At 40.6% G+C, this 14,399-nt stretch overlaps 1 protein-coding gene across 6 annotated transcripts in view; it reads right to left on the bottom strand.

The window, feature by feature from the left end:
* ODAD2 (outer dynein arm docking complex subunit 2) overlaps positions 1–13,204 on the bottom strand; it is a 186,821-nt gene extending 173,617 nt beyond the window's left edge. For 2 of the 6 annotated variants that reach the window (XM_070600845.1, XM_070600848.1), the window contains exons 1-4: positions 13,059–13,204; positions 8,296–8,557; positions 2,780–2,937; positions 219–411 (exon numbers count right to left, since the gene is read on the bottom strand). In XM_070600845.1, coding sequence (XP_070456946.1) covers positions 219–411; positions 2,780–2,937; positions 8,296–8,519 — 575 coding nt within the window. In that variant the 5' untranslated portion in view covers positions 8,520–8,557; positions 13,059–13,204. Of the gene's footprint in view, positions 1–218; positions 412–2,779; positions 2,938–8,295; positions 8,558–12,248; positions 12,880–13,058 lie in introns of those variants that run through there. The other 4 variants (XM_070600846.1, XM_070600849.1, XM_070600844.1 and 1 more) reach the window with 3 other exon arrangements.
* Positions 13,205–14,399: the final 1,195 nt, after the last annotated feature.

Genomic DNA, 14,399 nt, shown 5'->3' with positions numbered 1-14,399 from the left:
GTGCAACCCCACTAGAATGTTTTAGCCATATTAACTACAAATTTTAATTTTTAGAACTAGAAATATCCACGCAATAAACCAAAATTTTCTTCCAATAAAATTTAATGTTAAATCAGTAGCAATAACTTCCATACTTTATTTTTCTTTTGTTTTTTCTAAAACTCTGAAAGCACTTTTTGTAACTAATTTTTAGAGTTTTCTTTTTTAAAAAGACTCACAATGAAATATGTTTTAGAGAATGATTGAGTAGGTGCAGATCCAGTTGCTTAAGCAGCATGGCAATCTTCATCTTCATATCAATTTCAGGATCATCTTCTTTGATAATTTTATCAAGAATATTTACTTTAGATGAGTCTTCTGTCAGTGTATCATAATCCAAGCCCAGGATTTTTGCAACGGGATTTCTGTTAGCTGCCCAAAAAAGTAAATAAATAAAAATGATCCTCTTGTCTTCTATGACAAGAAACATAAAAACTAACAAATCCTTCAAAGTCTACTTAAATGCGTTTCTTTCATTAAACTTTCTCTGATCAACTCAATTAAAATCAATCTCTACTGGGGGCTGGCCCACGGCCTAGTGGTTAAGTTCGGTGTGCTCCACTTTGGCAGCCTGGGTTCAGTTCTGGGGCATGGAGCTATACCACTTCTCAGTGGCCATGCTATGGTGGCGACCCACACACAAAATAGAGGAAGATTTAGGCAAGATCTAGGAAGATTTAGGAAGAATAGGCATAGATGTTAGCTCAGGGTGAATCTTCCTCAGCAAAAAAGAAAAATTAATTTCTACTTCTGAGATTCTACTGTACTTAGAAACTTTCTAATACCTCTTGAGATGTTCTGCCTTGAACTGTAATATCATCTATATATGTCATCTCCCTAACAGGACAAAGGCCAAGACATTCTTTTTCTTTCAGTTGACCAAGGGCCATTGTTCAGAACAGGCATTTGATTAACATATTCAGAATTGATTTGAAGATAGAGAAATACCGGTCTCCTCAGAAGATCATCACTAGAACTGCGTGCACACCTGTGTACAGGTGCTCAGGACTCATAAATGCCTGCTTTCCAAAGTAGCAGTTTCCCTCAGTCTACAGATCTACTGCCAGTTGTGTTCCACCTGTTCAAACTGCTTATATTCTCAATGCCTTTTGATTTTAGTGTTGGAAAAACAAATCTAACCAGCATTCACACACATATCAAAATTATAGTGATAAACTTAAATACCGACTCATCAGCAAGTCTGACGTAGACATGAAAATTGAACCTAGAGATGCTGAAAACAGAATTTAGCAAAGGTAAAAGAAAATATGGTTGAAAATGAGGGAGAAAGGGTCTAAATCTTGTTTAGAAAGGAGGAATTCAAGTAAGATGAAAATACATACACATTTGGACAGGGAAGGGGAAATGCCTATGGGACTAATTCAGAAAGCTTGACCTGACTGAAATGAAGAGAAGGACAGAGACGGCATCAACTCTCCAGCAGGACATGGGCCACTCCACCAGGAAATAGCATAAAAGGCGCAGGGCTGAGGAAAGACTGCACAAGCATAGGCAGGGGCAAAGAAAGGAGGCCCAGGAATCAACTGCTTGTGAGCATCTCAACTTATCACCATTAAGGCTGTCATCTGACAAGGGATACTAGGTGAATTCTGGAGAAAGACATAAAACTGACTCCCAAATTGCTGGGTAATTGGACTTAAAACTAAGAGTTGTACCTAGAATTCACACAGAAAGGACAAAATGCAGCAAAGGATACATTTTTAGCCAAACTAGATAAAGAGCAATCTATGTACTAAGTTTATATATTACGTTGAATTTAATGAACAATCATGCCTTTATTAACCACCTTCTAGAATTCAGCTGTGCTCTCAAGATTTCATCCCTCTTCAGGAAAGCAGCTTTGGTGTACAGATAGCCCAATAAGAAAGAGTAGGCAAGTGATAAAAAGAGGATGCTGTCTTAAAGTTCACACCTTAAAAAAAAAAAAAAAAGGAACACATTCCTACCTCATAGCAACAGATAGCAGCAAAGAATGATGACAAGTGGAACTCAGGTACATTATGCTGGGACCCACTGGTCACATGATCCCAAAGAAGCAAAACACCCACATGACGTCATTACCTACTGGTAAGTATTTCTACTCATAAGACATATTTAGAGGACAATTATAGCAGGCAGGCAATCACATCCTCTTTCGCATGTTAGATGATTAGATGATAATGAGAGCATTATGTATCCTTAATGAAGAGGAAAAGTACTTCCCACTGAATGAATGTAACTATTCACAGAAAGCTGTGAAGTCCACAATGGAATAGCGCTGAGACAAATGGAAACTGAGATTATTATGGACTATCCCTGCTAAAGGAAGAACCTACACTCATTTCAAAGGAAACAGATCATCATCCATCACAGCAGTATGCAAGGGGGCGGGTGGATTCCGGGGCTGGCCCTGGTCATCCATCTCTTCTCCTGACGTGGACCTTACAGGCTACGGGCATCTGGTCTCTCCGAAAGCTAAGGAGGCTCTCTTTAAACCACAGGCTAAAATTAGAAATCTAGACGCTTACTCATGGTCAAGTATTAGGCCTTTTATTTTAAAGTAGAAATTTGATATGAACATAGCATTTCGGCCAAGGAAAATTAATGACATTTTTATGAAGTTGAACATACGACTTTTTACCTTTAGGTAATAAAACTTTTTCAAGAGACTGTAACAAATGATTCCCCCCAAGGTTATGTTTCAAAAAGTTCAAATTACAGACTGGAGTGTAAATATCACCTTCAACACAGGCTTGTGCTTCCTGAAGCTTCGTATTTTTGGCAATAAGTAACAGGCGTGCGAGCTGCCCAAAGCTCCTAACTTTAATTTGTGGAACAGAGAGAAAGAGCAAAGGCTTTCCATTTTTATCAACTTCTTCTGATTTGACTGTTGTTTCACTAAAAAATGAAAAAAAAAATTGGAAAGTTTAATGTCACCTGGATGTCAGCAGAAGTTAAATTTAAGACATTTTGACAACTCATTCCCATGTCTCATTATAAAACACTGAGAATATAAACACCTCTTGTTAGAAGATCATCTGTCTTCCACTTTCACCCACACTCAGACCCTCAAATCCCCAAACTTATTAGCAACCATAATGAGCAACACAATATATCCAGAAAGAAATTTTAAGAAATTTCTTGAATACCTACATGAATTCAATCACAGTTTTTCTTTTCATTCTTCTAACATTGTGTTTGAAATCTTTAAAATATCACTGGTTCTACAGAACCATTCATGTTTGGGGAATTTCTAATGTTATTTTAGTTATAAAATTTTTACACTACAGTAATTAGTGGTTAGAAATTTTGTGGCTACTCTGTGTTTATGAACAAAAGAGAAATGAAAAAAAGACAAACTAGATCCCCTCTGTGGATTATTTTCCCACTCCAAACCCCCTAATTTGGTTTATGTTAGGATAATAAGCAGTTTTTCTAAACAGGCTTTTCCTGATCAGAAATTATTGGGTCTCCTAGATTTGAGTTTCTGTCCATTTTAATGATTTTTTTAGGTTGGCATTTAAAAAATATTAAGATGTTTTTATGGTAGTGATATTTCTATAGACTTCCACCACTTACCACGTTAATTAAACTGCCTACGTTTTTCATTACATACTGATGCCCCTGGCAAAATTGTCCACATCTGAAGACCTGATCTAACTAACATATTTTAAATTGTAATGCAGATAAATAGATGTAAAAAGTTGCCCATTTGTCAGAAGAAGAAAATCTAACAGACTCATACTATCTACTACTAACATTATTTCACTAGAAAAGAAACAGGAAGATAGAAACTGTGGGAGGCAGAATAACGGCTTCCCCCCACAATGTCCATGTCCTAATCACTGAAACCTGTGAATCAGTTATCTTACACGGCAAAAGCGACTTTGCAGATGGATCAAGTTAACACTCTTGAGATGGGAAGACTATTCTGGAATATGTAAGTGGGTCCAATGTAGTCAAAAGGGTCCTTAGAAGAGGCAGGCAGAAGGGTGAAGACAGAGAAGGTGCTGTGACAGTGGAAACAGAGGTCAGAGTAATGCAGAGCGACAAGCCAAGGGATATATGTGGACTCCAGAAGCTGGAAAAGGCAAGAGTGAATTTTCCTTCAGCTCCCAGAAGGAACACAGCCCTGCCAACACTCATTTTAGCCCTGTAGACTCATTTTAGATTTTTCACCCCCAGAATTGTAAGATAATAAATCAGTGTTGTTTTAAGCCATTAAGTGTGTGGTAATTTGTTACAGCAACAATAGGAAGCTAACAGAGGGACTTTTATCAGGTCTTGCCCACTGCTCTATCCCCACTACCTCAGACAGTAACTGCACACAGAAGGTCTTCAATATATGAGGACATAAATGAATTATATGATATATGTTATATGAATTAAATGATATATGAGGAATAAATGAATTAATAAAATATTTTTAGACTTGCCAGTAATGTGCATCATGTACAAAATGTATGTTTTCTCTAAAATAAAGCTTTTGGAATAATGTCCTTAGGATTGAGGAGATTTCTTAAAGGCCTGCATCAGGGCTGGCCACTCGAGCTAAGTGGATGATGATAGGACTAAGTCATAGACTGTCTGAATGCCAACAATATGAAGCTACTTAACTTGAGAAGGTGAGACTCCTAGCGCAAAGCAGGAGACCTGAAGGGCACAGGTGACATCCTTCATTGCTCCTACCAGCCGAGGCCTCTTACTGAGCAGAGCAACAGGCACTAAAACGCAAGCTACAGAGAGGATTGTTGAAAAGCAGGCTTCCATTTCTGGGCTCAGAGTCTCTAACACAGGAAGAAAGAGCTCTTTGAAAGAAAAATACTACACCCACCTCTTGAGGGTCAAGAAGAATGCGCTGTAAATGAAATCCACTGACCTGATCAAGAGACTTTTAAACTGGAATTGGGGAAGGGAGCTAAAAGTACTCAGCTTGTACTATCAAGCAAGAGAGCAGGAAAATGTCTTCTTTATTTAACCCTCAATGTCTATGTTTAGTGTCCAGAACATAGTAATTTCTCTATAAATGTATGTCTCAACAGTAACGTAGGAAATAAGGCGATAGCTGAGAAACTATTTGGTAATTCTCAGGGATGAAAAACAAAGAGCTCAAACAACTTATGGCCACTGATCTTAATACCATGACTTAGAAATTTTACCAATATATGATAATTATTGTCTCATAAAACAATACAATTTTAAGGTCGGACATCATGTAAATTCAGCCCTTCATGATACCGATCAGAAAATTAAGGACCAAAAAGGTATGAACTGTGCGTGAGGTGTGTGTTACTGGGGGGAGAGGGCCATTGCTCCGGCATCCTGACTTCTCATACATACAGAACTCTCACCAGCATGTAATTTTGTCCCAACTCATACATAATACTGAGACACAGCAGAGTGAGATTCATAACTAAAACCAGGCAATACTAAAGAAGGCACGGTTCAAAAATTACAGTTCTACCAGAGAAGGAGAGAAAAGAACAGGTAAGAACATTTTCACAAAGGGATTCTGAATGCTTATCCAATTTATAAGTTCCAGAACTACGTTCTAGAGAGTCAAAGCACGTCAGCTCTCCGTACCACCAACAGATGGTGTCACTACTGAGTGGTGTTATTTATCCTTAGTTTACAGCAGATTTGGGCTTCATTCTGAGGTGTTCCAGGAAGATTATTAATCTTATCCTGACTGATAAGAACAAAAGCAATTGAAATGGTAATAAAAAAGACATATGATTTCCATTAAAATGAAAGTAGAGATATTCCTCACTCCAAATTGAAGATGGAGAGATGATGACAAATGCTATTATAGGATAAACAGCTGTACACCGGGAATGAGTCTAAAGGAAAAGAATGAATCATGCAACATGTGAAAAGTGCAGTGCCTATCTATTCAATTAATAACGATCTGCACAAAAGCAAAGAAGACGGTTGATGAAACATAAAACCTTTTCAGGGTGTGTTTAAAGGATCAGTTTCAATGTGAGATGCCAAATAGCCTAATTCAGAAGAAGACTGATCAAACTTTTATTAACTTCTACAGAAAGTGCATTTGGAGATGCACAACATCAAATGAGATGTGAGGCCACAAGTATAAATATATTCCCAAAAATATCTGCGGAGATCAACAAAAAGGGGTAGCTGATGTACTTCAAGAAATTTTCAGTGTAGATAAAGCTGACCCGTTTTGGAACAAAGAGGCCTGAGATAATGTATATCCCCAAGAAGAATCTACCTTTATTCTGAAACATCCAAGGATATTCCTATTTGGTTGAAACACGTCCAGAGACTCCAAGCTTAAATCCTTCATGATGCCTTTGGCTATCCACATGGACTTACAGATCTGAATCCTGACTGGAAAAAGAGCAGCCTCCTCTCTCGAAATAAAGGAATAAATGGTGTACGAAGGACCAGCAGCTGAGCAAGAAGAGTGCATGTGATTCAAAGGGCAAAGAATGAGGTAGTCAGGGTTGTTTTAATAACACCTTCGTCTGGCCATTGAAGACGTCTCTGGTTTGCATCACTTCTTATGCTGCCCAACGCAGCAACCACCAAGTGGCTGTGGGTTGCTGACAGTTCTTTTGTTTGGGGGGTAGAGCAAGGGGTATGGTCGAGACCTGGATATGGAAGCATTTGGTATTTTCCATCATTACCAAAATCTCAGCTGTACCCTCTGCCTTCTTTGGGGCAACCAGCACCTATCTGGTTTTCATCAAGCCACACAGACGTGGTTTCCTTCAAGTGCAACAAGAGCTACTATCTGATCCCTGTCATCCCTTCCAGCATCAAAGATATCATCAGTAAAGTTCAGAAATAAGAACGCCGGACAGGAAAGTTGGCCCAAAGAAAAGCTGCACAGTAAATTTGACAGAAGGAAGACAATCAAGGGGTAGTTGGTTCAAAACATACATGGCATCAGAATTTCAAAATGTAAGAGGAAACACGTACATAAAGATTGTGTGCAGAGATATAAGAATGGAAACAAGGCAAAAGGAAATTGGACAAGGATAGAGAAAGAGAAATAGGGATACATTCGACATGTACGTAACAGCCCCCCTAAGTAGTTGCAGATGACGTCATGTTTGTCTTTGCAACACAAAATTAGTCCAGAAGCAAGCTATTAGAGTCTCGATACTCTTCTGACACCTGCTTTAAATTCACCTTTGTACTAAGGAATGCATATGTTTTTAATTGATTTTGCAGATGAGTTCATCTTTCAAAGGTTAGAAAAAACAATGTGTGATACTACACCGAACTTAGGTGGGAGCAACGAAGCACTTTGGCAGAAAGTGACCAGAGGCACCGTTAGAAACAAAAACAATTAAAAAACATTTCAGAAACTTCAGAGAGAAGGAAGACCGTGATAGCAGAACTGAAGAGCTTGTGAAAGGCATTCCAGGAGGGCTTTGCAGTTCTGAAAACAAAACTCTGAGTTTATTCTCAGAAATAATCCCAAAGGGAAAAAACGGAAAAGGCATCTATAGGAAGCTTTGGCTAGTTAGGGAATTGTTTTGGATGAGGTTAGAGTTTAAAAGTTCATAGGCAAAATCAAAGAGAAACATGGTTGTAGAAGAGAGGATCGGAATGCCTGAAGTGGAAAATAAACTGAGGCTGGCCAAGACAAAAAAAAATTTATATATGAATTTATATATATTTATCATATGTAATTATAATATATTATATATAAGTATAACATATTTATATAAACGTTTGTAATTTCTATTAATATATAGTGTTTAGCTATGTTCAAAAGAGACAAATTTGAGGTGGAGGCAGGATTTTTTATAATCTCAGATTTGGAACGTTCTCATTTAAGGACGATGCTAATTGTTAAGAAGTTGCTTTCTTATATTGAGCAAAATAAGAGTACCACTCTCCCTCCGCCACCCCAGGAATTGACAGATTTAAATGCCAGAAGGGATTCTGTCTTTACCAGACGTCTAAAACCCATGCCTACTGGCGTCTGAAGGGTTGTATGGATGAATGGAAAGGCCAGACACAAAATAGCAAATGTTGAAAGTGTGGTGACCCGGAGAATGCATCCCTTTTCAAAAGAAAGTCAAATTAAAAATTTTATAAATAGTGTGTTGGCCAAAGTATCCTCAGATTTCACCAGAGTGCCTTCAGTTTGCAATCCCTGGTTTAGAGGATTTCTGAGGTTCACAGAGGTTACAAGACTTGTCCCAAACCTATAAGCGATCGATAAAAATATGTGCAATAAAGACATGAAATTCTAGAAGCAATTAACTGGCTTACCTGACACTATAACCTGATTCAAACGCTGAGGGGTTCAAATTTGTTTTCCATTCAAGCGGATCTACAAAAATATAATGTGCCTCTTGGGGATATTTATAGATAAAACTCTCCACAAACATAATAATTTCTTTCAATATGGCTTCATTTAGCGGGGTAGTCTCCAAGGTTCTAGTCCCACGTCCAGCAGCAGTCCACTGAGCCGACCTGGTCAGCGCCACGCCCATGGGATCGGTTACTGCTCGAGCCGAGCTCAGCACATACACTGCACCAGAGTAGAAAGAGTTAGAAAGAGACAGTGGCATCTACCTCTTCACTGGAGCATTTTTCATTTTCAAGATTTTAAGCTAGAACTACTCAACCCACATTCTGCCTATTAATCTCAGAGACTGACTTTTTAATTATCTAATCGCTCTTCAATTCAATAAAATAGTTACTTTTCACTGTGCCAGCCCTAAGTAAAACTGACTAGGACCTAAGGATTTTCCAGTATCTGTCTGCCCTGAAATGAATAACTTCTTTCTCATTTCCCCGGGCATAAGAGAGAAAATTAAAAGAACTGGGCAGAAAACGGAAATAGAAAACTCCAAGAGTGGGAAAAAGAATTCGGGGAGGTTGGCATCAAGGCTTTGGTTCACAGCTCTGCTGGGGCTGGAGGTTAAGTGAGAAATGCTCTTTTGAGCTGGGCCGTGCATTGTTTAGAATTATGCTATTAAACTGAATTCTGTTATCCTGACTTTCTTATAGTCATCATATCTGCATCTGCCCAATGATGACTGATGAACACGATTCTAAGAGCTCTGTGTGTTCCCGAAGTACCTGCTGCATTAATAAGAAATAGAATAAGAACATTAATATGAAATACTATAATTTTTTCTGAAAATTGGTATAGCACATATTGATCCTAATTAACCAGAATTTTTGAGCAATTCAAATAGTGTACTCTCTGTCCATATACCCTGCTCAGAACATTTTATGGTAATCCATAAGTTTCTTAAAAGCAAATGTGAGAGATGTAAGAACAAATGAGAATCTCTTAGCCTGTTTTTCTAAATTGGTTATCAAAAGCATCTAGCATTAAAATTTAAAATAAATTCAAATGAAATAAATTTTACTTTGGCTAAACAGAAACTAGTCTTTAAAACAGGATCTTTAAAAAGATAACATATCTGTAACATTAAATAAGTGCCAACTTAGAAAAGAAGTTCTGACAGTAACTCACTGTGGACATTTAAGATTTTTTTCAAATAATCTAGACTTGTTTGTTTACTCATTGGTAATAACACTGATCATTAAAACCTTTCTTCCAGAACATCAGAAGAATGGTTATAAAGTTAAATATAAAATATAATTAGCTTTTTCCTCCATCATTATGACAAAAGCTCAGAAGTACCAAGATTCTACAGAAACGACTTGAAGATTTTTCTGTACTGTATTACATCTTGAAATCCAGTAACAGGGACATCCAGATGAGTGGTTCTCAATGGGGCAGTACTGGCTGCTGAGAGGCAGTACAGAGGTATTGTACAGAGAATTCACTACCAAAATGATAGGAAGGGGACATCATCAGCATTTCGTGATGAGGACCAAGAATGCAAGATGTCCTGCAATGTGCAGGACAGTCCCCCAGACGGAAGAATTATGCTGCAATCTCCAGGCATCTAGGAAGGGAAAAACTTCAGGTAAATAATACCCACACGTAGAACCTACCTTCACTTTACAAATAACCACCAAGTATTTTTTTCACAGTGTTAATATACACTGAATTTTCCAGGATTGCAATAATCATATAAATCAGAGGAGGATCGTACCTACTCCATTTTATGTGGAGCTTTACCAAGTGCTCAGCATTTTGGAGAACCACACCATTGATGGCAATACTAGTCACACAATCTAAGTTTCAACACCTGTATCAGCCTGCACTGGGAGCCCCTGCAGTCACGGTAATTCTATGTAACGCTGGAGCATCTGACTACTTCAGCATATATTCCAGTGTAGTGGCACCTGAGCATTTACATCCTGGTATTTTATTACAACTGTTTTCCTTCATTTTATAGTTAGAACTCTATTGATATTTAAAACTGTACACATATGTAGGATGATTACCTGTGATTTTGATTTCAGGATAGTAAAGCGGGCATTACAAAATATTTGTTCCAAAAAGCAAATATTGGATCAGATAGGGTTGAGAACAACTGAGATATATATAGACACACACACACATATATATGTATATATGATTATATAGAAAAGTGTTTATATGTTTATATAAAAAAGTGCTGGTGAAATAAAATTTATACAGTTAGGGTACAAATTTGCTCAGTGCATTGATTTTAGTATTCTAGGGCTTTGTTTTTATTGCTAGATTCCAAATACATAAGCATGGACTAATGTTTATGTCCAACACTCTTGAGTTTCCCAATATTATGAGAATAAGTGCAAACTCAGAATAAGTGCAAATAGCTTTATCTTATACAGAAAGGCTTAGGTGGACAGTTCTGTTTGTTTTTAATCTTAAGTGTAACAACTGTTTTGGTGCTCTTATAAAGCTATAGTGTGCACATCACTTCCTTCTAGCACCCTTTTAAAGAAAAATGTGAAATTACATATATTACATAAGACTGCGGCAGTCAACACACCATATAGCAACTTCCTAGAAGACATTTAAAAAAGAGCTAATAAATGCAAAAAAATTCTTCTTTTCATTATGATAAATTTTTATACAAATGTAAGTGTAACATATTTGAATCTCTCGAATTGCTTTTCTGCATCTAGTAAACCAGCAGCTGCAGCAATGCACAGGCTTTGTTGGAGAAGGCTGGTCAGCAGAAGGCCTAAGAAACCCTCAGGGGGGCTTATGACCATCCAGAAGGCAAATACAATATTATTAGAGGAAAAAAACTGCAAGAAAATCCCAAAGAGGAGACCATGTACAAAAAGGTGAAAAAAATTAAAAGAGAAGTGCTTTGCAGGCCTAACTGAATGAGTTTTAAAAAGAAAACAGGGTAATCCGGTGTTTTTTTCATCTTAAGTACGAGAAATTTCCGATGGCTTCTTAATTTACCAAGAGAACCAAAGCTACAGCATTTATTCCACTAATTCGAGTGGTGTTCAAAAATGGTCAGCATAAACGAGGCAGCAATACCAAAACTGACACTTTTTATCAACACAGGCTGCTCCCCAGGTTCCACCCATTGCCAAGCCATGAGTGTTTTGGCCTAAGAATCGTGGTTACAATGAAGACCTGTGAATACATAATACATGTCTTTGAAGTAAAGTTAAGATTTTTTAAAAGTTTAACGATTAAAAGGAAAAAAGGTTTTGCGCATGTTTATGTAAATTGAGAATTACTTTGCACTCATTTTCGCCAATAATCAAATAGATATAATAGAATTTGCTTCCAGAATCATTGACAAAATGAAACCCATTCGTGAATAACTTCTACAACACTTGAGCAGAAGCAAAATCGAATTCTTAATAGGCTACGGCAAGGGAAGCCTCCACTCCGAGATCTAGAAACGCGGCTGCTAACATCGACTGGGAGTCGGTGCACACGCGGCTTTCTGCGAAGGATGAAGCTACTCAGTGAGACCTACAGAACAATTAAAATTTCAGAATGACATGAACAGGACTCTGAATCAAACTAAACTCAAAACCTGTGTAAAGACACGCGATGATGGGGCTGGCCCCGTGGCCGAGTGGTTAAGTTCACGCGCTCTGCTGCAGGCAGCCCAGTGTTTCGTTGGTTCGAATCCTGGGCGCGGACATGGCACTGCTCATCAGACCACGCTGAGGCAGCGTCCCACATGCCACAACTAGAAGGACCCACAACGAAGAATATACAACTATGTACCAGGGGGCTTTGGGGAGAAAAAGGAAAAAAAAATAAAATCTTTAAAAAAAAAAAAAGCATTATAATAAAAAAAAAAAAAAAGACACGCGATGATGGCACCCACCTGGCCCGGCACAAGAGTAAGGAGCTGTCGGCTGTTTGCAGGGTTGAGGAGGTGTGGGACAGGCGGGAAGGGGCAGGCAGCGAAGGCAGGAGAGAGAGAGAGGAGGCAAGCTGCGAGGGCGGAGGAGAAAGGCGAGGGAGAGACAGGGAGGCGGCCGGTGAAGTAGAGAGAACGGATAAGGGAGGAGATGCGGTCCGGGCAGGGTGGACGTGGGGCGCGGGGGCGAAGGAGCAGGAGGTCCCCAGGCCTAGCAGAGGCGGGGAGGCAGCGGCTAGATGGGAGAGGGAGGGAGGAGGGGGCAGATCGCGGACCCGAGCGAAGGCAAGGCGGCGAGGGGGACAGAAGCGGGGCCCCAGAGCGGCCCCGGTCCCTCGAGCCACGCCGACGGCTGCAGACCCCCAGCGCGGGCCGAGCGCGGGCGGCAGGGCCGGGCCCGGGAGCGCCACCCGCGGCCGCACTCACCTGCAGCGCCCCGTCCGCGCCCGGTGCCCCGCCGCTCCGCGCGCCCGCCGGTTGCTAGGACGCGAGGTAAACACCCGGCGCCCCGGCTGCGCGCAGGGCGTCGCCGGCCGGCGGAGGAGAGCTCGGAGCCCGCCCTCCGCGGTCGCCCCGCCACGGCGCCCAGTGCACGGAGCCCGCGCTCCCGCCCGTCCCCGGCGCCCGCCGGCCGGGCCCTCGGCCGCCGCCAGGCGAGGGGACCCTGCGCTCGCACCCCTGCGCCCCGCTCGTCCTCTCCCTGGAAACGGGGCTCTTCAACCTCCTTCCTCGAGCGCTGGGCCCGACTCCCTCCACCAGGCGGGAAAGCTTTACCTGAACTAAGGTCACGAGCGGGGAGGGCTGTTAGCAGCCACTTCGCGATGTCACAGGAAGCACAGAGCAACTATTCGTTCGTTCGTAACACCGTGTGTTTCCCCACAGGCTTCCAGACAGGTGTTCAGTCGTGTTCCATAGGGGGTTCTATGTACGGGGACTCTTCACTGAGTTCTCAGAAAGAGCGTAGGGCCCCTCGCAGGATATTGGAGGCTTAAATGTTTCCCTCCAGAAAGCAAATATCGTAGAATCCTGTACTACTCACTGGAGAAGCAGAAACTGCCCTTCAACTGTCTAGTTCAGAGAACTGGAATGAAATGAGAACATTTCTCCATTTTTTAAATGCCTTTTACCTTTGTGCATTAAGATGGCCTTGACCCCCACCGCTAGACACCCTACCACAGGAGTCCCAACTCTGAAAAACCAGCAGGGGCTGAGAGAGTGGAAAAAAGAAAATATTGAGGGGAAAAAGAAGAATGAGCCGTATATTCTTATTGGGGGGCAGGGGGTAGAGTGTTTAGGCACCAGCACTGGATAATTTAGGGTGATAGAGTGTTTAATTCTGGAACTGGATTCTTTCCCTAAGGCCTAAAAGGCAAGTGTGTGATGATGTGAGGGCATTACATGGCAGGATATTGTGCTGTCGCAGCTCAAAGATGGAGTCTTTCTGCAGACACACAGAGAAATGAGATAGATTTGGCCTTTGTTTTGGGTTTTCTTCTCTTTTTGACAGTATAAAAGTTGTTAGGAATGGAATCATTTTGCCTGGAGCCAAGAAGCCAAGAGTTGCAATTTGTCAGAAAGAAGGATTACATGCCATTAGGTATATAATCTGAAGGGAGCCCTTTCAAAAACTGGATAGCTCACTCTCTGAGACAATCGCAGCTCCATGCCTATAGAGCTGATGCCCGTCACAAACTGGAGAGGGTCGACAAGCTGGCGAGGGTCAGAGTCTGCCCTTCAGAGGGGTCCTGGAGCTGTCCTAGAAGCAGGAAGCTCCTTTGGGTACTTTGTTTCAGTTGCACACTTTAATCAGCTGTATGATATGAGACAGCACTACTGGGCCCAACTAGAAACTTTGGCTTGCAGAGCTGGAAAAAGCCAATCCCCATCAAGATCTGAACGTCTGTCCCCTCATTTGCCGTATTCACCCCTAGCGTCAGAATCTACCATTGCTTATCTGATGGCGAAGTCTGAATTTATTAACTTGAGATTTTCCGAGAAAAAAGCATGTAATAATATTTAAATTTGTAAAATTCCAAGCTGGCTTATTCCAATTTTTCCATGTTAGGTTGAAGCTCTAACTTGGCTGACCTTCAGCTCTCAGCTTAAATGACTACC

Source organism: Equus przewalskii, chromosome 30 (assembly GCF_037783145.1).
Source record: "Equus przewalskii isolate Varuska chromosome 30, EquPr2, whole genome shotgun sequence".
NCBI lineage: Eukaryota > Metazoa > Chordata > Mammalia > Perissodactyla > Equidae > Equus > Equus przewalskii.
Note: the sequence above shows the minus strand (reverse complement) of the source record. Positions and strands in the feature narration are given on the sequence as shown.